General features: G+C 37.8%; 4 protein-coding genes across 6 annotated transcripts; 3 read left to right on the top strand and 1 right to left on the bottom strand.

Annotated features, from left to right (window-relative positions):
• Nucleotides 1-5,848: 5,848 nt before the first annotated feature.
• LOC110770263 (UPF0481 protein At3g47200-like) lies at nt 5,849-7,568 on the top strand. Its single transcript, XM_021974361.2, has one exon. It carries the CDS (start codon nt 6,076-6,078, stop codon nt 7,477-7,479), a length of 1,404 nt encoding a protein of 467 aa, XP_021830053.2. The 5' UTR covers nt 5,849-6,075; the 3' UTR covers nt 7,480-7,568.
• Nucleotides 7,569-9,353: 1,785 nt separating this feature from the next.
• LOC110770276 (UPF0481 protein At3g47200-like) lies at nt 9,354-11,772 on the top strand. 3 transcript variants are annotated; one of them, XM_021974376.2, is made up of 3 exons: nt 9,354-9,604; nt 9,995-11,363; nt 11,448-11,772. In XM_021974376.2, the coding sequence occupies exons 1-2, from the start codon at nt 9,506-9,508 to the stop codon at nt 11,312-11,314; spliced, it is 1,419 nt and encodes a 472-aa protein (XP_021830068.2). In that variant the 5' UTR covers nt 9,354-9,505; the 3' UTR covers nt 11,315-11,363; nt 11,448-11,772. The 3 variants fall into 3 exon arrangements, with proteins under 3 accessions (XP_021830068.2, XP_021830067.2, XP_021830069.2); XM_021974375.2 differs by having other exon boundaries at nt 9,355-9,604; nt 11,458-11,772; XM_021974377.2 differs by having other exon boundaries at nt 9,357-9,604; nt 9,998-11,363; nt 11,458-11,772.
• Nucleotides 11,773-13,255: 1,483 nt separating this feature from the next.
• LOC110770241 (putative UPF0481 protein At3g02645) lies at nt 13,256-15,359 on the top strand. Its single transcript, XM_088244250.1, has 2 exons — nt 13,256-15,044; nt 15,209-15,359. The coding sequence occupies exon 1, from the start codon at nt 13,496-13,498 to the stop codon at nt 14,972-14,974; it is 1,479 nt and encodes a 492-aa protein (XP_088100376.1). The 5' UTR covers nt 13,256-13,495; the 3' UTR covers nt 14,975-15,044; nt 15,209-15,359.
• Nucleotides 15,360-16,050: 691 nt separating this feature from the next.
• LYC (lycopene cyclase) lies at nt 16,051-18,136 on the bottom strand. The gene is made up of 2 exons (XM_021974374.2): nt 17,979-18,136; nt 16,051-17,881 (listed from the first exon to the last, which is right to left on the bottom strand). Exon 2 carries the CDS (start codon nt 17,661-17,663, stop codon nt 16,149-16,151), a length of 1,515 nt encoding a protein of 504 aa, XP_021830066.1. The 5' UTR covers nt 17,664-17,881; nt 17,979-18,136; the 3' UTR covers nt 16,051-16,148.
• Nucleotides 18,137-22,065: the final 3,929 nt, after the last annotated feature.

The following is a 22,065-nucleotide window of genomic DNA, read 5'->3' on the forward strand; positions in this document are numbered from 1 at the left end:
GGGCCTTCAAAATAAATTGGTGGTTGTTCAGGAAAGGAGTGAATCAATGTAAATGAAGGGTATAAGGAGTTTTGATCAGGTAAAAGAAAAAAATCTAATCGTGATGATTCGAAGTCTTGTAAACAATTATTTTATGCTCTTGCATTGCGAGTTCCTTGGACTTTGTATTATCCATATCCTTCATTTCTTACTCACCTTACACCCTTGGCCCCATTACAACCCATGTTAAAGACCTAAATTGATCTTAAATGTCATGTGGTTGAAATGCATTCATTTTTCTACTTTTAAGTGTTTGACATCCTTCTTGAGATCATATTAATGCAAGTTCTTCATATTTCTATTGCGAGTTAAGTCCCTTATGGTTTAACTCTATTCTCATGTTTATAACTGAGTGTGCATTATAGCCCTCTTCTGAGTGATTCATTTGTGAGAGGACAACTTTGGTGAGATTTGAAGTTGAACTTATGCTTTGTATGATTTTTGAAATTGTGTGAAAACTAAGATTGGGGAATTTGTTGCATTTGGCTATCACACTACTACACTTTGAGCATATTGTGTTTAGAACTTTGCCGCTTTGTAAATAATGTCTAAAAATTGAGCTTTTATTGTTAAAACGTTTAAGTCATGTGCATGAGTCATTTCTCTTCAGAAAATGTTCGGAAAAATTGTTTTAAGTTCTTTGTGTTTTTGTGTTTGTTTTTGTTTTTGGTTTTGCTTAAGGACTAACAATCTTTAAGTTTTCTAATTACTTTGTTTTACAGAGTCAGTAAAACGTTTGTGGGTATCGTATCTGTTAAACCCTCAGGAGACACAACTCCTCCTACTAGGGATGCCTAGAGGTTTAAAGGCTTGTTGCATATGCTAAATGCAATCGAGTTACCTACGAAAGTGGTTTAGTTAACTTCTAGTTTTGTTTTTAACTTTGTTTTGTGTTGTTTTGCTCGAGGACTAGCAAAATCTAGGTTTGGGGGTATTTGATCGGTTCATAATTGTATATTATTTCTTACCCTTCTAGCTTATGATTTGGTTATGTTTTTGAGTTAAACTTGTGCTTTTAATCCTTTTTGTGTTTATCTTTCAGTTAATTGAGCTTTAGGTAACAATGATGGCTTTGGAGAACATAATTCATGCAATTCAAGCATGTTAAGGCCTAATTTGGATGAATTGATGAAGAGCTTAAAGACAAATTCATTATGGCTACAGCCCCCTGCCAGTCCAGTTCCGTAGGTCATATTGCAAGCTTTGTTTCAGCAACCTACATAGCTCGGATGAGGCCACATTCTTCATGAAAGTTGCTCCAATTGGTGTGTACTATAACATATCCAAAATTCAGCCCCATTGGATAAATCTGGAGTCCGTTACCTAGCAAACACAGAACCATGCTCAGGATGGATCTTATCAGCGCGGAAAATGAGTTAGCAATTTGTTTCGGCCTTAACTTCTTCCTCCGACCTTGGATTGGCCCAAATAACATATGGCTGGAAAGAAGACATTCTGAACTTCAATTTCAAGTGCTTAAAGTCCTAATTTGATTAAGAGAAGCCCAAGTTGTAAGCCCTTGAAGTTGCTGGTCATGCTGACCTCAGCATGTGCTGGTTGGATGCTTGGTCATGGTGAGCTAGGTATGAGCTATCATTTCTGGTTGGAAGCTTGGTCATGGTGACATGAAGATGAGCTAGGGCTGCTGGTGGGATTTAGTGGTGAAGTGCATCAACCAATTCAAGATTTTCTAATACAAGTGCATCACCCATTTCAGATTTTCTAATACAAGTGCATCAACCATTTCAGATTTTATAATTCAAGTGTTGTATGCATTAGTCTTATTGAATTCTGATTTTCACTTCCCCTAGGCCTATAAATAGGGAAGTTCTCTAAGCTTGTAAACACACCCCAAGGGGGGGAGCTCTCAAACACTTCTCTAGAGCTCCCTTCCCTTCTCTCCCTCAAATTCTCTTAGTTTCCCTTTGTAGTTCTCAATTGTTGTAATAAGATCATTCTATTAAATTTTCTTTGTACTAAATATCAAACACTTTTCCTTTCTCTTCTTCTAATTCTCTAAAGCTTTCAAACACATGTTCTTCCAAAATCCTCAAAGTTCTCAAACATCTCTCTACTTCCCTTCTCTTCCAAAAGTCTCCATGTCTCAAATACTTCACAAACACATTTCTCTTCCTTCCCTAAGTTCTCAAATTCTCCAAGTTCACAAACATCCTCCAAGTTCTCAACCACTCTCTTCCAAAATCCACAAAGCTCTCAAAACACCTCTCTACTTTCTTCTCCAAATCCTCCAAGTTCTTAAACACTTTCTTCTCCCTCCTCAAAGTTCTCAAACACTTCCTTTCTTCCTCAAAGTTCTCTTAGTTTCCTTGATGTTTTCTTAGTTGTAATTTATTTTTCTTTGTTATGTAAATTCTTTTCTTAAGTTTTCAAGTTGAATTAGTTTCCAAGTTTCAATTATGGTTTTTGTTCTTATTCATTATGCTTATAAGTTAATATGCTAGTTTGAATGATTGATCACCATTTAGGCTTGCATGTTAGCTATCTTGGTTTGAATTAAGAGTATACACCATGCTTTAATTCGAATTGAACTATGAATAGGAAGAGTATGTATGGACATTCGACAACAGGGATTAGATACATACTTGGTTGTTTAAAATGTTCTTCTATGCTTAATGGGTTCCTAATGCTTAATTTTAGGTTAGACAACAAATGATCAAATTAGGGAATTAGGAACACAAGGTTATGACCACACACCATGGCTTAATCATACTTTAGCTAGAATCAATCCATTAATCTAAATTGAACTTGGGAACTTATTTGCTTGAGTTACTTATTTCTTTCTTCCTTGTTTTATGTTCTTTGTTTTTGTTTCTATTTTGTGTAGGGAAACTAAATTGTATCATTCAATCACCAATCCCTGTGGAATCGACCTCGCACTTACATATGCTATACTACCAACGGTTCGTGCACTTGCGAGTATCACAAGTTGAGGATGCAGCTTAATCCATTTTGGTGCAGCTAAATCTACGCAACAATGGTCACCCCACTTATCATCTTCTTGATTTTCTTCGGGAAAGAATGCTAGGTCCACCACCAAAGGTTCCTAAAGATCAAGGACGGACCTAGGATTTCAAATTAGGGTGGGCTAGATTTACCTTACGTACAAGCAATGAAGGGAGGAACATAATCAATGAAATCGACGTGTATAGATTTCCATTTTTTTTTAAAACACAAAACCTATATTAATTAACCAAAACAAAAACTCACACTAACCAACAAAAGGAATAAACTCATACTAATTAAACAATTACTAATGTAGAAGCTATTTTTTTTCTTTCCAAAAATGTAGAAATTATTAGGATTAAGGGTTTATGGCGTAAAACATGAATGATTATAATTACAAATATATTGGAATTTTAGGGGACTATAAGGGGCTGACCTACTTTCATTTGTATATTTTTAATTACAAAACCTGTACAATCAAATGTTTTGGCCAAGCCAAAAAAATAAATTACATAGAATTTTTTTACATAAAAATTGTAAATCCCTAATTGATACTTCATAAACTCTAAAAAGTCCCAAATTTCAACATCAACAAATTAAGACAATAAAAGAAGATTAATAATTGAAGATTAATTTGGTTTGCTTTAATTAAGCTTTGAAGGGCGTGTAACAGGAGAGATGATTGGCTCTTTCTTCAATTTGTTTTTTCTCTGCGTGCATTAGCTAAGGGTTTGTGGGGGTTTTCTTGGGTGGGTTGGGAGTATTACTATAGGCTATGACAAATCAAGACACCTGGGCTATAGCCCAGGTTAGCCTGGGAATGGGTCCGTGATCATCGCAAAGAAGACAATTCACCATCTTTTCGCAATGCACAGGAGCTTAAGGCAGCGGGGGTTCATTTTAGGCGCAGCAAAACTAGCTCCTTGTGGGACATATCTTTTACTTCTCTAGGGTTTGTTGGATTTCTTAGTCTTCCTCCAATAAACGAAGACGCAATGCCTTTGTTCTTGAATTTGATAGCCTACGAAATGTGTCCTGATTTCCCAAATAATTTTGGTGTCACCTCTTACTTCAGCTTCCTCAGTTCACTCATTGCTCATCCCGACGATGCTAAGCAGCTACGGTCAGCCCGCATACTTTGCAACTTGCGTGGGAGCGACGAAGCACTCGCGAACCTCTTTCACGAGATAGGCCCTGATTTGGTGCTTGCCCATCCCATGTACAACTTTATCAATGCCAAATTAGAAAAACACTACAAGACCAAGTGGAAGGCATGGTTCGCTCAATTTTTCGAAGATCATTTCAGTAGCCCCTTGGTCATGCTTGCTTTCATTGGAGCTCTAACAGCGCTTGTCTTAAGCGGCATCCAGACTTGGTACACAGTCCTCAGTTTTTATCAGAAATAGGGTTCCCTATTTACATTTTCAATCCTAATGATGTGTTTATGGCAGAGACAACGTCATTTTTAATCCTCTGTTTCCTTCAAGCCCAGTTAATCAAATGAACAATTTAAATTCTTGTGTATACCTTTGTTCAATCAAATACTTCATTAAAGCCAACAAGCAGCAAAACAGAGCAGGAAATCCACAATATGTGATTCTCGGAAAAAAAAAAAAAACAATAAATAAATTAACAATATGTGATCATGTGTGGCCTTTGTTGTAATTAATCCCTAAATTAATCATGCAGATTACATGTTTTTTTTTTTTTATCAAATAGAAAGATTCATTCAACCGTAGCACCAACCAATGATAACGTTTACAAATGAACGGAGAGCGTTAGTGTGGCCTCATTAAAACCTTGCCATCCAAAACCCCCAATGGATGTTGGAAGCCTCTTGTTTGTTTCATAGCATTTCCAAACTTATAAATAATAATAATAATAATAAAAAGATATTTCAAGAGGGATCTCATATCCTGTCAAATTTAACTGATAATATTATGTGAGAGCCAATGTGTCTATTACTGCAACAAGTTGACACTACTGGCCATATAATATCAAAGAATATTGTGTTTACTCAGGTAAATATTTTCACAAAATTGAGTCAGGAGAGTTAAATACAATCTTCGCTTACATTAAATTTGGAACTTTTTAGGACGATAAAGCACTTTCAAATATTATGGCTCAGGTGACTTTACTTTGCTTTTTGGCGCACGTATTTATGTGTAATAATAAATTATACTTTTCAGCAAATTTTGTTTTGAATGTCTAACATTCATGGCTCAAGAATCTAGTTCATGGCTCAAGAATCTAGTTCAGTTAAAAAACCAATGTTTGGAGTAATTTTTGAGTGTTCCGGGTACACCACGTGGCTGGTGTACCATCCAATAGACAGAAGACATATGAAATATTTTCAATGCAGCCCGCCACATGTCATAAAAAGAAATGCAATAAGTTGGACAATAATTCCACATGTCCTATGTTTATTGGATGGTACACCATCCAATGTTTGAGAGTAAAGAAGAATTGTGATTTTATGAACAAAGAGCTTGGTATCCGTTGAATCTTGGCCTTTAGATTATTGTATCCGTTGAATTTGGCTAAAAGAATATAGTTGTTGGTTTGTCAGAGTGAAAATTGGACCCTTTGATCAACTAGCCGTTGGACCAGATTTCAAGCCGTTTGTTTTTTATTAAAAAAAAACCACATCAATTCATTTTGCAATGTAGCCGTTGGTGATGACATCAAATAAACTATAATTGACGCGGGCCCCACATATAAACTTTGTCTAGCAACTACCCTATAGGCGCGCGTCTTGGACAAGTGGATTTACTTTCGGCCTTTTTGCTGCACACTCTTGTCCACCCTCCCTCATTTCAGCCGCCTGCCATCTTCTTCTTCTTCTTCTCTCTCTCTCTCTCTCTCTCTCTCTCTCTCTCTAATCAAACAAAAAAACAACAATCCCCTCGGATTGAATGTTTTTCTTAATCGGATCTGATATCCGACCCATTTACAAGTCTAATTTTTGCTCATATGTGGAGTCAGATTATGTAAGAGGGAACTAACTGCCGCGCAAAAGGAAGACAAATTAATCAGGAAGCGAAATTTGGTTCCAATCAGCAGAGCATTAAAATGCCTGATTCTGTGGAGCAGGGAGTTAATAAACTGAGGGACGCAGAAAGAAGACTTGTTCCAGCTCCCGATTACAATTCAGCTAGAAGCTCAAGATCGAAGATCCAAAGTGTTCCTAGAATTCTCCGAAGTCACAGTAGTTTGGATAAATACTTTGAGCCAAGAGTACTAGCAATGGGTCCCATCCATCATGATAAGTGCATTGAAGCAGAGAAACTCAAATACACATTGGCAGCAGACTTTATCAAGGATTCCGGCTGCACCTTCTACCAGTTGTACGAGAAGATTCTGGACCGCATCGCTGAAATAAAGGACTGCTACGATAACGAAGCAACAAAGTGCTACGATGATGATGAGACACTCGCCTGGATGTTGTTCATAGATGGATGTTCAACCTTGCAATTCATGCACAAAATTGATCGCTTGGAAGAGTTTGGGATGAACAGAACCCAAGCTGTCTTTGCACGGCTCGACTTGTTCCTGCTAGAGAACCAACTCCCTTATCAAGTCCTCGAGCTGTTGATGAGCTCAACCACAAAAAGAGAGGAGCTGTTCAGCAGTATACAGAGTTTTGTTGGAATGCAGATTATTGCAGCAGAAAAGCCACTGGAGTACAGTCGAGAAAGGGAGAAGCAAGAGATGCTATTGAAGATTCGAGCTCATGAGCAAGCCATCAGGGCAGCCTATTTATTTAAAGAAGCCGCTGGTCATCCTTCTGATTATCTTCGGCCCACTCATCATCTTCCTGATTATGGTCACCCCACTTATCATCTTCTTGATTTTCTTCGGGAAAGAATGCTAGGTCCATCACCAGAGGTTCCCAAAGATGATCATCGCAAAGAAGACAATTCACCATCTTTTCGCAATGCACAGGAGCTTAAGGCAGCGGGGGTTCATTTTAGGCGCAGCAAAACTAGCTCCTTGTGGGACATATCTTTTACTTCTCTAGGCTTTGTTGGATTTCTTAATCTTCCTCCAATAAACGAAGAAGAAATGCCTTTGTTCTTGAATTTGATAGCCTACGAAATGTGTCCTGATTTCCTAAATAATTTTGGTGTCACCTCTTACTTCAGCTTCCTCAGTTCACTCATTGCTCATCCCAACGATGCTAAGCAGCTGCGGTCAGCCCGCATACTTTGCAACTTGCGTGGGAGCGACCAAGCCCTCGCCGGCCTCTTTCACGAGATAGGCCCTGATTTGGTGCTTGCCCATCCCAAGTACAACTTTATCAATGCCAAATTAGAAAAACACTACAAGACCAAGTGGAAGGCATGGTTCGCTCAATTTTTCGAAGATCATTTCAGTAGCCCCTTGGTCATGCTTGCTTTCATTGGAGCTCTAACAGCGCTTGTCTTAAGCGGCATCCAGACTTGGTACACAGTCCTCAGTTTTTATCAGAAATAGGGTTCCCTATTTACATTTTCAATCCTAATGATGTGTTTATGGCAGAGACAACGTCATTTTAAGGTTTAGGATTTCTCCTCCTTTCTGATCTCTACAAGAATCAAACCAATCTAGTACACATTTTTTTTATCCTCTGTTTCCTTCAAGCCCAGTTAATGCAATGAACAATCAAATATTTCATTAAAGCCAACAAGCAGCAAAACAGAGCAGGAAATCCACAAGCCACAAGCTGCACATTTTGTCAAACAAGTAATATGCATTCAACTATCTCACACTTCTCATACAAACCTTATCATTCCAAATTTCAGTACAACACCAGGAGATATCTCCAACAACGAACCACATAATCACATCAATGAACAATTTAAATTCTTAATTATGCATTTGCATATGAACCTTTTCATGATTGGGTCATGGTCTCAATGAAAGCCTTTGATGGGATGGGAAGTCCCAATATTGAATTCTCAAGTCCTCAAAATGGGCAGTGGTATTCGTCCTTGGAGATGGTCAGCGAATAGCGATAGAGCACCAGAGGTGTTGTTGCATTGAAACTTAGGGCTTGAGAGTTCAGAGACGTGGTTGGGTAGGGCTTGAGAGTTGACAGGCCAGAGGATGCTCCAGAGTCCAGACTATTTTGGAGTTTTTAATTTTTAATTTTTTTAAAGCAAAAAAGAAGTTAACAGATTTAATTCTCTGTTCGGAAAAAACCAGATTTAATTCTCTGTTAAATGGTAGGACATGTGTCAAACATTTAAAGAGGGGATCCGCTACTGAAGATCCAGAGTGCTCCTAGAATTCTCTCAAGTCACATACGTTATAGCATTTCCGTTGTTAAAGACCAAGCAATTTTATTTGGCCCTTTTATTTTTAAACTTTCAATAAACTAGTCTCTTTGCACGCGCTTTCACACCTATAATAAGTTTTTTTTTTAATTTAAAATTTATTTTGGAATTAAAAAAGTTAATGGATAGTTATATTCCATAAAAATAAGATCCATGATTTGATTTTTCTTTTAATTTTAAAATTTTTTAATATAAAAAAGTGTGAATTTACCATATTATCTTTATTTAATTAATATTTTGCATTAATCAAGGGCATTTTCTGGTATTTTGAATGTTTTACCATTCTCTACCTTTTGCTTTATATATATTGATATCTTGTAGCGCCTAAATAATTATATATATATAAAGTTTTGAGGCCCCTTGATTCGAGGCCTTTGGTGATCACCCTCGAAGCCCAAGCCTAAGGCCGACCATCAGGAGTTATTTGGAGTCCATTTGTTTTCGTCATTTTCTTCTTATCCAAATTTTAGCATGCATGGATTGTAGTAGTCTAAACAAACAATTTGATATTATAATTTTATTCAAATCCTTATATTGGAATTACTCCATGTAAATCCTAATGAATTATGTGACTCGCGTTCTTGATCATTTTATTTGAAAATTTCTCTTCATGGATGCAAACTCTACTTTACGTGCGCATCACATTATTGATTCTTATCGTTCGAGACTAGCTAGCTTTTTCATTCTTTTTTTAATGAAAGAAACAATCCCAGGTAAGTATTTTAGCAAGTCGTAATATTTATGCCAAGCCAATATTCATGATGAGCAAAACCTTCTCTTTTTTCAAGAGTGTGGTCCAAGATAACATATATGCCACAGCATGATTAAAGTTACAGGCAAACAGAATTTTTATTTTATCCGGTGGAGAAAAAAACAACTTCTTTATGATTGGTGTACTTACTAATAAAATATATACCAATCTTCCGATTTATATAAAGTCATGCAAGTGTACTTATTCCTTCACGAACACTATCAATATTGTGTCATCCAAGTATATCAAGGATCTCTCTTCTGAATTAAGCTTCTATTTTCTTGAAGCTCAAGTGATGAATTTCTGTGGCATGTTGCTATATATATATATATGCATGCCATAATAGCCACAGATCATTCAGGCCAAATCACGAAAGAAAAAAAAAAAGAATAGCCACCTATCTTCATTTCGACTAGCAGCACTTTGAAATTACATGGCCCAGAAGGAGCTGTTTGACAGGCAAGTTACCAAAAGAGGAGGTGGACAAGTAAGCAGAGGAGATCAAGACCAAACTGCAGAAATTGAGCAAACTGTGAGTATTTACAATCCCTGAGGAGGCAATAAAAATTAGGGAGATTCACTATTATACCCAATATAGGAGCCCAAATTATATAAATACCCTATATGAAATGGACTTTAAAAACACACCCAAAACTCATTTACAACATAACAAAAAGGCTTTTAACTTTTTATAAATTGCAAAATTGTCATCACAACCCCAAAACCTCATAAACAAACCCAAAATACTCAATAGGGCATCAAAATAATTTAATAATCAAAATTAAATTAAATAGAGCCAGTTGTTATTTTTTGGGTTTTTTTTGGTTTGTTTATAGAAATTAAATGGTATAGGGGTTATTTATATTTTTTGTGCTAAGAATGGGTATATGACTAAATATCTCTAAAAACTATTCCTGGCTAGAAGAGACTCAAAATATTCAGGGAAGTAGCAGCAACAGAAGAGGCAATAAGGTCATCTCGGTATCAAAATATTAATGGCAAACCAAAGATCCAAAGGGTTCCCGTCATGTTCCGAGATCACTCAAATTTCAGAGGATACTTCGAGCCAACGGTAATTGCCATCGGTCCTATCCACCATGGTAAACTAAGGTACGAGTGGGGAGAGGAACTCAAGCTTCAATTAGCGGTAAATTTTGTCAGAGACAGTGAGCAGAATGAAGCACGTTTACTCAAGAAGGTTGACGAGTACATCAAGGAACTAAGGGAGTGCTATGACAAGGAAGCAATAGAGAACTATGACAACGATTCCCTCGCATTGATGTTGTTCGTTGATGGGTGTTCGACGCTGGAATTCATATACAAATATGATGACTTGGAATCTTTTCAGATCAAGAAAGACCGGGTGGTCTTTGCAGAACGGGACATGTTCTTGCTAGAGAACCAACTTCCTTATCAACTCCTCAAGCTGTTGATGAGCTCCAGCAACATACATGAGGCCTTGAAGGACTCAATCGAGAGGTTTGTTCAGATGCACGGGGTTGCACCAGGTGCAACTAAGCAGCATCCTCAACACGAAACAATACCCATGGAACCAGAGCCAACTCATCTTCTTGAGTATCTTCTGACAACAATGCTAGGATATCCACCTAAGAGAAAAAGTGAGACAAGAGCAAGTGCCCAATCTATTTGCAATGTACAAGAGCTTCAGGCAGCCGGGATCCATTTTAGGCAGAGAAAGGGGCCAAGCGTATTGAGCGACATATATTTTAAGAGCTATATATGCTGTGGGTTCCTTTATCTTCCCAAAATAAAAGTAGACGACTTGATGCGGCTTAAGTTCATGAATTTGATAGCCTACGAAATGTGTCCCGATTTCCAGAATGATTTCGGGGTCGCCTCTTACATAAGCTTCCTCAATTCACTCATCGATCATCAGGATGATGTGAAGCATCTGAGGAAAAAGCACATACTTCGAAACTTACTTGGGAGTGACGAGGAGGTGGTTCGACTCTTCAATGAGATGGACACTATCGTGGTGCCTAACAATCAATTTTCCGACAAGGTTAAAAGCATGATAGAAGCTCACTGCAACGCCACGTGGAAGATATGGATAGCTCAATTCTTTCACGACCATTTCAGCAAGCCCTGGGTTTTGGGTTCCATTGGTATTCTCTCAGGGCTTGGGATGATCGCTGTTCAGACGTGGTACACCGTCAATTCTGATAACCCTTCATCTCCATGTAAGGCCTTACTTGAGTACCTGAAAGCGCGAGGGTACTAAAAGGACAACGTACTTTAGCTAAAAGCATAGTCTGGCAGCATATGATGTGGTAATTAACATATACGAACTTGATATTATAATTAATGTAATAAGTACACATCAATTGCGCTTAAGTTTGTTGTGATTCCTTCAGCCTTTTTCAGGTACTAAAAAGACATTTGCTGCTTTGCAATTTGTGTGCTGCATGGTTCTATACGTCCCCCCAATTACGACGTCTTCTAGAGGTTTTCACAAGTCATGGCTTCTCAAGGGTCCTCTCTCCATTTGGTATTTTACTGTCAGCAGATGTTACTAAAATAAGGCAAGTTGAAAATTGTGCCTTTTTCTTAATTTGGTGGAATTTTTTTATTTATTTATATATTTTAGTTGAAGTTTGTGTGTAACATTCTTATTGTAAGTTGTCATTTCATAATCGATGTGATTCTCAAAAAATATATAAACAATAAATAAATAAACAATTTGTGATCATGTGTGGCCTTTGTTGTAATTAATTCCTAGATTAATCATGCAGATTACATGTTGGAAGCCTCTTGTTTGTTTTATAGCATTTCCAAACTTTAAAGAAAAGAAAAAAGATATTGCAAGAGGGATCTCATATTCTGTCAAATTTAACTAATAATATTATGTGAGAGTCAATGTGTCTATTAATGCAACAAGTTGACACTACTGACCATATAATATCAAAGAATATTGTGTTTACTCTGGTAAATCATTTCACAAAATTGAGTCAGGAGAGTTAAATACAACCTTCGCTTACATCAAATTTGGAACTTTTTAGGACGATAAAGCACATTCAAACATTATGGCTTAAGTGACTTTGCTTTGCTTTTTGGCGCATGTATTTATGTATAATAATAAACTATACTTTTCAGCATATTTTGTTTTGAATGTCTAAATTCATGGCACAAGAATCTAGTTTAGTTATCTAGTGATTTTTTAGGGGATAATTGTATCTAAATTGAAGATTTTACCGGTCCAATAGATAGAAAATTGATGAAATTTGAAGGAAAAGTAAAAATTGGACATGCGCCATAATTGGAGGACCAAAATGATTCAAAAATGAGTTGGAGATCAATATAAAACTCGAGTATAAGTTTATAGACCATTACAAATAGATACCATTTAAATAAAGAAACTCTCGAAACCAAATGGAATGATAATAAGCTAGCCTGATTTAAGTGATGCTATTTTATGATTTTAGTAGATGCATCTGCAAGATGGGTTTTCACCTTGTGAACTCGTAATGCATTTACTAGACTTCTTATCAAGTAATTAAATTACTCGTAATGTGAGCACAATTCCTCGCCCTCCTACGTTTACTTTCCAAAACTTTTTATAACTATTGCATTATCACTTGGGCATTGATGTTGAGTATCCAATTCCCCATATCCATGTCCAAAATGGCTTAGCAAGAGTTTTTATTAAGCGTCTTGCTTGCACTTTGCTTTTGAGAACAAAGCCGCCAATTTTGGAGACATATGCAGCATCATACTTACGATTGAGAACCGTTGCCAGCCATCAATATTCACTTTTACAATCAGACTATGTAGCTCTTGAGTGTCTTAATGCTTTTGGTTAATCATCTTAATGCTTTTGGTGCCTCTCTGTGTTAATACAGAGTATCAAATTGGTTGTGATGACTAGTTTTTTTCTTTTGCTGTGGCAAATAAGCTTCTGCTTCCTGTGATGAGTTGTGAGTTTAAAGTTTTTTGTTGGACCCCAAGCATATAACCAGCTGTTCCTTTTGTAGAGTTTTTACAGAACTTGCTTAGATACGAGAATAAAGTTGCAAGCAACAACTTTTAAGTTTTCCCAAACAGCACTTCTTCCATATACAATGATTGGCGTATATGCTAAACTTGTGATGAAGTTAAAGTCACTATCAAATGTGTGAATTTCAAGAAATCATTCGAAGCCTCCCATGCAAATAAAGTCATTATATTTGCCTTTTCCTTTTGGCCTGGAAAGCCACAAGATGTACTTGCTCAATAGCAAAGTGCATATCCAAATATATTTGAATAATAAGGGTGACGGATCCTATATTCTTAGTTAAATTTCAAGTGCCTAAAACCTATGGTTTACTATAAAATGCAGAAACTAGGGAATATCAAAGCTTTGCTTTGTTTAGACGAGCACCTAGAAAATTAGCCTGAGATTGGAAGTGAAAAAACCATAGTTTCCATGGGGGAGGCAAGGGAAATTCGTCAGAAGAGATTCAAAGAATTGAGGGATGCACCAAAAAGTCCAATACACAGCTCGCAACCGAAGATCCAAAAGGTTCCCTTCATGCTCCGGGATCACAAAAATTTCGAGAAATACTATGTGCCAAGGGCAGTAGCAATTGGCCCTTTCCATCATGATAATCCAAGGTGCAAGCTGGCACAAAAATACAAGCTTATGTTGACATCAAAGTTTGCCCAATTTGTTGGCCAGACAGATGAAGATTTGTATAAGAAGATTGAGGAGAAGATCAAAGAACTAAGGGAATGCTACGTCAAGGAAGAAATAGAGGACATTGATGATGATACCCTCGCCTGGATGTTGTTCTTAGATGGGTGTTCAACCTTACAATTCATATACTCCCTTATGCACGAGCATGAAGAGTTTGAAAAATTGTTTGAAATAAAAAGAGACCAGGTAGCCTTTGCACAGCAAGACTTATTCTTGCTGGAGAATCAAATCCCATATCAAGTCCTCGAGCTGTTGATGAGCTCAAGCAACAGACGTGAGGATTTGAGACGCGCAATCGAGAATTTTGTTCGGATGCACATTATTGTACCCACAGAGAAGCAATCAAAAGGGCAGGAACAGAAGCACCAACCAGGAATAACAGAAAACAGGGAACAGAAGCAAGAACCAGACACGACAGCAAGCATGGAACAGAAGGTAGACATAACAGAAAACACAGAAACAAAGCAACAACCAGGAGTAACAACAGATGCGAATCAGAAGCAACAACCAGGCGTAACAACAGATGCGAATCAGAAGCAACAACCAAGCGTACCAATACCCATGGAGAAAGAGCCCATTCATCTTCTTGACCTTCTGCGCAAAAGAATTATAGGTTCACCAAAAGAGGATGTTCCGAAGAAAGGAGTTGGAGAGTTCTCTAAACAAACTTTTCGCAATGTGCAGGAGCTTAGTGCAGCCGGGATACATTTTCAGCCCAGTAAGAGTAACTTCTTGGGGGACATATCTTTTAAGTCTCATTGCTTTGCAGGATTCCTTAGTCTTCCTCCAATATCAGTAGACGACTCAACAGGGCCTAAGTTCATGAATTTGATAGCCTATGAAATGTGTCCTGATTTCCAAAATGATTACGGGGTTACCTCTTACATAGGTTTCCTCGATGCACTCATTGATCATGCTGAAGATGTTAAGAAGCTAAGGTCAGCGTCTGTGCTGTTCAACTTTCTTGGGAGTGATAAGGAGGTGGCTAAACTCTTCAATGAGATAGGCACTGACTTGGTACCTAACACTGCCATATACCTCAGTGTTAAAGCCGAATTAGAAAAGCACTACAAAACCAAGTGGAAGACCTGGATGTCTCAGTTCTGTCACGATCACTTCAGTAGCCCCTGGACTATCCTGGCTTTCCTTGGGGTCTTATCAGCACTTGGGTTAAGCGGCATCCAGACTTGGTACACAGTCCATCCTTAACCCTCTCTCTGTGAGGCTGTATGCCAGTACTTGAAAACACGGCTACACATAGCCTGAGAGATACATATAGGTACTAAAAGACATGCTTCGGTTGTTTTTACATGCATTTCTTCTTTCTGGTTTGTTTGGCTACATGGTTTTATACCTTCTAGTTGCCGGTGCCAGTTTTGTGAGGGTCCTCTCCATCTGGTAATTCCAACCTATCAGATCTCATTTATATTTCTGTGTGTGCAGGTGTGACTATAATAAGCCAAGTTGTCTTAATTGGTTGAGGTGTTTATCAGAATGTAATTTAATTTTGTGTGGCCAATGTGTTTGCAAGTTTTCGTTTAAGCAACCAAGTGATTCCATATGTTGCCTATTTTATGAGTTTCAGTAAACTAACCAGCATGTTACATGTTGCAAGAAACATTTCCCAAACATTTCCAAAGCCTCTTGACAAAATTGGTCAGGTGCACAGCAACCTCAGCTTAAATCGAATTTTCTGTTCAAATTGACAAAACCAAATGCAACCACCCAAAAAGCTCAGCTGAAATCGAATTTGGAGTTGCATTTTAAGTTCTAACCGACCCCAATTAGACCAACTTGACAAAAAGATTAGTCCAAACAAAATCAGATGAGGTGTAAACATGATTAGTCCAAACAATTTTAGAAAATCATTGAGATTTGAGTTACTTGTTGTGACCCTATGAATTCTGCATCAACTTCAATTAACTTTTCCATCTTCAAAACCTGGCCTATACAACTCATGATTTAGAGGTATTGTCTCAGCAATGCAACAGTAACCATTATTCTTTTTTGTTCGTTTTCTTTTTTCTTACAAACCAAAATGGGTAAACCAACAGGACAAGAAAACTAACCTTTATTGATTTGATTGCACAGCATAAAATATTAAATAATTAATTAATTAAACAAATTGACTTGCAAGTAAGAACACAGCTAGGTAAATTATTTGAAATTTAAAATGATTAAAGCCATGTTCAACAACAAGAGTTTCTAAGTATTGTACATATAATAATAAGGGAGGATTACTTTTTCTTCCTTTTTTTTTCCTTTTTGTTATAAAGAAAGAGTAGTTGATTCATAATGATTTGCTGACAACTATTAGCAATTGTATGTATTTTCAAGATGCAAATTTATCGACGCAAATTGCATAATACAAATAATATCAGTCCTAATCTCTATCCTGTATCAAGTTGTTGATCATCTTTACCAAAGGAAGAGTCCCCTTTGCCATAATTTCTATTCTACTAGCATTAGAAGCATGAGAAAACAGTGAAAGCCCAAAAAATACAAGATCAGGTAGAAAGAGTCGAGATGACAAGAATCCGTGCCAATAACGGGGTTCTAGATCAAAGAATGCATTGAAAAACCTCCGAGTACTTTTCAAATCAAGCTTAAGCAGAATAGCCATACCAAAACAGAAAAACTCCCTTTGTCTCCTCCTTTCTATGGGCCATAAATCTTTCCAAACTTCTGCAGACAGTTCATTTCCTGAAAGAATTCGATCAGAACCAAGGTACTGAACTATCGCATTTGCAACAATAGGAGCCGCTGCCAGAGTCCTTGCAACCATATAACCAGTTGAAGGATGCACCATCCCAGCTGTACCACCAATTCCAACAACTCTTTGAGGGAGCACTGGAAGGGGGCCCCCCATTGGAATGACACAATGCTCATCCTCTTCAATGCTCTTAATTTTAATGCCTAGGTGCCTTAACCTAGCAACCATTCTATCCTGGATATCTTTCATAGGTACTCCAGGCCGAGCTACCAGGGAAGTTTCTTCAAGAAATATCCTGTTGGATGAAAAAGGCATTGCATATAGAAAAGTAGGGATCCTAGCATTTCTCTCCTTCAGTTCGATATTATTGTTCAAGTGTGAGTCTCTCCAATCCATAAAAACCATCTTATCTACATCAAATGGATGCTCTTCAACCTCCGCCAAAATCCCATAAGCCACTTGGTAACCTGGATTGTAGGGCTTATCATACTGTACAAGGCATCTTGAAAAACCAGTTGCATCAAGAACCACAGCAGCTTGAATAGTGACACCATCATTGCAAATCAACAGTGATTTTTCCTCCTCGTGAATAACCTTATTTACTTTAGCTTGGTGAAATTTGACACCATTCGATATGCATTTTTGCAGCATCTTGGACTTAAGCTGCTTCCTGTTAACCCTTCCATAAGGTCTGTCAAGATCCTTTTTCGTCTGCTCATCTATGAACACAACAGCACCAGACCAGGTAGTGTCCAGGCAATCAAGCAAATCCATGGCCTCAAATTCATCCACCCAAACACCATAATTATTGGGCCAAATTAATTTGGGAGACGGGTCAATCGAGCAAACAGAAAGCCCTGCTGCTGAGACTTGCTGTGCCACGGCAAGTCCTGCAGGGCCGCCGCCCACAACTGCAAGGTCCACCACAAGACCCTTTGATGGGTCATACATGGGAAGCTCAAAGTCAAGACTCTCCTTCTTGGTTTCTGGAACAAGCTCCAGAAGAGCACTGCTACTAGCCTTAACAAGACCAGTCCGGCTCAATTTCATATGAGACTTTCTAAGACCACATCTCAGCTCCTGGTTTTGAAGCTTCGAAGAATTCAAATTACTCACTTTCTCTGAAAACCCATGAAGCGGGTGCAAAAATTCAAGCTTGTTATGAGTTTTAAGTAATGTATCCATGAATTCCCAACACTTTTCCCAGATATCTCGCTAAAACTCAAACTGGGTAGCCTGAAGTTCCTGAAACTACAGTCTGGGCGTGAAGAATTCTCGCAGTTCTCAACTGAGAACTCAAAATTTCCGAGATGGGTTCTCTTTAGGAAATTTAATTTTCACACATACATAAAGAAAACAGCAACTGGAGCACTAGCATTAAAGCCAGAACAATCCTTTCAATCCTGAAAAGATTTTTCTGGGAATTTAGAAGAACAGATGTACAAAAATCTACAAGGAAGGAAGCTCACAGTGAATTAAAGTAGAGAATTTATTGCTTACCAGAGAGCTCAGAGATATGAGAAAGAAAGAAGAAATCATTTTGCAGCCCAAACTCTCCGAGTGACCCAAAGAGATTTGCAAAGGTGAAGCTTGTGTGGCCTGTTCTTGACGACGACAAACTCAAGTGGTATGTGGTGGAAGTCTACTGTGTCCTCCGTGTCATGAAGTGGCCCGCAGTTCCTCGTCCCAGTTGAGACACGTGTCAACGTGATCATCATTGTGCTTGTGTTCTTTCTTTGTGAACCAATAATGGAGGTTTGAGTCACATCATTTAGGCGACCAATTTTTCTGGTAAGTTGCCGTTTTTCCTTAGTGCAAATTTACCTCTTAAACTTTTCTTTTTCAGCTAATTAAAGACGTCATCTTGATTGGTTCTCTTCTCCTTATATCACTGGTGTAGCGAAAGCTAGATTAATTTGTCCTGTTTCTTTGTAGTTGTTGTTGTGTTCGGGGTTTTTCCCCTCTAGTCTACCAAAAAAGAAAAAAAAAGACGTCATCTTGAAGATACTATGCAAATGAGCTGGGCAAATATGTAATTCAACAATTTAGGTGACATGTTGTTTATACATTCGTAAAGCCGATCACTCCAATCAACTTGAGAATATTGTTGTATTAACTATTATTTTATTATTTATTTTTTTATATTTTACATTTACTTTTCTCTTTTATGAAAAGTAGATGGGAGGGAGGAAATGATATTTTGTTATAAAATATTGGTGGGACTTAATGTATATATTGCTTTTGAGGTGGGCAACAATCCTTTATTAGAGGGATAGGTAAATTTTGTCACCTTGAATGTCTACTCCATTTTGGCAAGAAGAAAAAGAAATGTGTACTCCATTGGAGGATAAAAATGTTTATGTGCCAATGCTTGTTTACTCTTTTGTACATGTTTTGAGGTCCTGTTTAGTTTGCGGAAAAAATTTGATGGGAAATAATTTCCCATGTCTTTCCCAAGGGTTGAGAAATGGAAGATTCATTTTCCATGTTTGGTAATCCTGGGAAAGTAACCAAGAAATACCACTTTATTTCCTTTCACATGTTTGGTTTGTGTATGAATGTAAAACAAAGTTTGTTTAATTTTTCAATTATACCCATATGAAATCAAATTAAAAAATGCATTTAATGCTATATTGTAATTCTAAATTGTTCATGAGGACAAAATGGTCATGAAAAATGTGCATTTAATGTTGGTTCATTTTCCCAAACTTTCCCATAAGGAGGAAAACAAAACCCAAGGGGGGAGGAGGACTTCATTTTCCCCCCTACTTTCCTATGTGCCAGACAACCATTTCCTATACGTGGACTTACCAAACATGAGAAAGCAATGGATTTCTCAACCCCAAGCCTCCTTTCCAATGAACCAAACTGGACCTTGGATTCTACAAAAAATATAGCCAATATAATCCTTGTTATTAGGGTGGCAAATGATAATTTACTTTTTTTTATGTTACCAAAATAAATGTGGATAAAGAAATGAGTAAGGGTACAACATATTATCTCAACTTCTTTTTTAATACAAGCAATATAGGTGAAGGAGGGTTCAAATACAGGACCTCCGTTGCAAGGAAATGTTCTTAACGACTTGAGCTAGAAGTCTTTTACATATTATCCAAACTTTTTAGTATCAACTGATGTGGAACATATGAAATCGTGTCTCAGAGAGAGTAAATAGACAACCGGAATATGATTGGACAAGGATTTCAATCCCAAATCTAACTAATAAAATCTTGCAGCAGAAGTAAATTAACACAAGGATTTTTGTACCCAATGGTACGAGGAAAAAACCCAACCGGGAAAAACCTCTAGAAATCCACTAAGAATGGACTATTACAAGACTCAAGAAGATAAACTCTAAACAAGAATCTATCCAATACTTTTGTCTTGCCTTACTCAGTCCTTGCTTGAACTCTCTCGAATCGATGATCCTCACGAACAAGCATGCCCACACACAGCTTCCAATATGGAATATGAAATATGAAGATGCAAACTAGAATTAAAAAGCTTCACAAAGTTGCTTTATCATTCTAATTTTTCATGAACTCACCTTTGCTTCTCTTAATATATCTCAAATCAATTTTTGTAGAAGTAAGTAACAAAGGTCTTCAAGCTTTGTTTTATATCAATAGAAATCACGTTCCCAAAAAGAGTAGGAAAAAGTAGAATTGGTTTTAAAGTGAAAAAGAGGCAAACAATTTTGCTAATTGATTTCATTATGAATTTCATTCCTAATAAAACTAAATCACAAAAATATAGTTTTCCTAATATGATATGCAAATGCAAATTACCTTGTAGACATAGTCAACCCTTGATCTGCTCAATCTGGATAAGTCTTGTGGCCCAAGTTAATTTGCCTAAAAATTAGGCCTAAATCTACACAACGAGGACACAATTACAAGTCTAGGAAATTAAGCCAATTCCTAAGTAAATTCACATTTACAATCTCCCCCTTTGGCATTTCCTAGACAAAACCCCAACACAAGGAAAAAAAAAACCCACCCAATCTCAACTTGATCAAAGATTCGACTCTGCACAAGTAAATTAGATAGCATATAGTTGTTAGAGTATCACAACCACAAGTACTCCCCCTCGATATAACCACTTATGCAGAACCAAGGCTCCCCCTTAATCATAGCAGAACAAAACTCCCCCTTAATCACAGCAAAGTGACCAATTAACGTAGGGTTTGCACTAATCTCCCCCTTTTTGGAAAGGAAAGCCAAAGATGTATGACCATCACCTGTATCTGGACAACTCTGCACACTTGCACAAGAATCATGAAAAGCGTTCATACCCAGACAAACACATGCAATAGATGAACCAGAAGAATGAATGTAAATGAATGCTGAACAGATAATCAGGGTAGCAAGACACAAGCAAAACAAATTTGTGGGGGGAAACAAGTAGAGTGTCGCAACAAGTTATTTGGCGTGATACAAGCATAGCATTTCAGACATACTCAACATGGATGTTCATAAACCACAAATAATAATGAGATTAAAAACCAAAGACATGGAACAGGAGTTGAGATGGCCAAGTTAGAGAGCAAAGTGCTTAGATTCAATTAAGAAGATTAAAAAAAAAAAAGCAAGGCCTAACGAAGACAACGTGTGTCTCACTTGGTCTCAATGAATTCTGCACAGGGCACACACCAAGAATATTGACAGAGTGCAGGAAGAATTTTTATGGGTTGTGTTTGTGCCTGATGAATCTCGGCCATGAGCTGGCCGAAGGAGCCCTTTCTCTCGGCCTTGGCACTTGTTCGCAGAGGCTGAAACGCAGCGTTTCGCCAGGGCATTGCGCTTTCTTTAAAAATAAAAGAGGAAATGCCAAGGCATAATCATCTCGGCCTCAAGCATAGGCCGAGGCCGAGGTCGAACAAAATCGCGGCCAAGACATTAAAGGCAAATCATCACATGACAGCAGGGCCCCAGGCTTCATTTAATGAAGTAGTGCCTGTTTAATGCAGCAAACCCATTGGCCACAAAGTAGCATTTAATGCTTAAGGGAAGGTGGGAAGTGACTGAAGTCAGGATTTGGTGATGAAGATCAGAGTGATTAGACATAGACATTCTCACAAGGATTCTGACAGCTTGAGATGTTGGTTCACCAGCTATCCAGGCCATAAATGCGTCTCCACGGCCAGAGGTTCAGAACCCACGATTGAGAGCGGCGGCCGAGATTCACCGGGATTTCTGGAGTCTCACCACCATACTTCACGATCCCAAATGTCGATTGGACTGCCCACTTGCGCTAATCAGACTCCACTATGCGTAAATTCAGCCTCGATTACTCATCCAGGAACTCTTCCTATAAATACAAGACTCAAGCTACATTCAAAGGGTTCAAACACCAAAACAAGCCTCCCACGGAGCAACTTATTTTTCTCTGTAATGCACTATCAATATCTTTACTTGCTTTCCTAGGAGTAGTGTTAGGTTGTAAGCAGAATCCATTCATCAATATATCATACGACCCTTGATTTTCAAGGCGCCGGAGCACCATCTCTATTTGTTCGTTCACTCACCCCATATATCACACGACCGTCGCTCCCTGAGCAGCGCGCCGGAGCACCGCCCAAAACCCA

This window comes from Prunus avium, chromosome 7 (assembly GCF_965620075.1).
Source record: "Prunus avium chromosome 7, drPruAviu1.hap1.1, whole genome shotgun sequence".
Taxonomy (NCBI): domain Eukaryota; kingdom Viridiplantae; phylum Streptophyta; class Magnoliopsida; order Rosales; family Rosaceae; genus Prunus; species Prunus avium.

What these genes read in the sequence shown, in the direction of transcription:
- LOC110770263 (XM_021974361.2), top strand. Translation starts at nt 6,076, where the DNA reads ATGCCTGATTCTGTGGAGCAGGGAGTTAATAAACTGAGGGACGCAGAA.
- LOC110770276 (XM_021974376.2), top strand. Translation starts at nt 9,506, where the DNA reads ATGGCCCAGAAGGAGCTGTTTGACAGGCAAGTTACCAAAAGAGGAGGT. An exon ending in CTGCAGAAATTGAGCAAACT is followed by an intron (nt 9,605 to 9,994) that starts GTGAGTATTTAC and finishes ATTCCTGGCTAG; the next exon opens with AAGAGACTCAAAATATTCAG.
- LOC110770241 (XM_088244250.1), top strand. Translation starts at nt 13,496, where the DNA reads ATGGGGGAGGCAAGGGAAATTCGTCAGAAGAGATTCAAAGAATTGAGG.
- LYC (XM_021974374.2), bottom strand. Translation starts at nt 17,663, where the DNA reads ATGGATACATTACTTAAAACTCATAACAAGCTTGAATTTTTGCACCCG.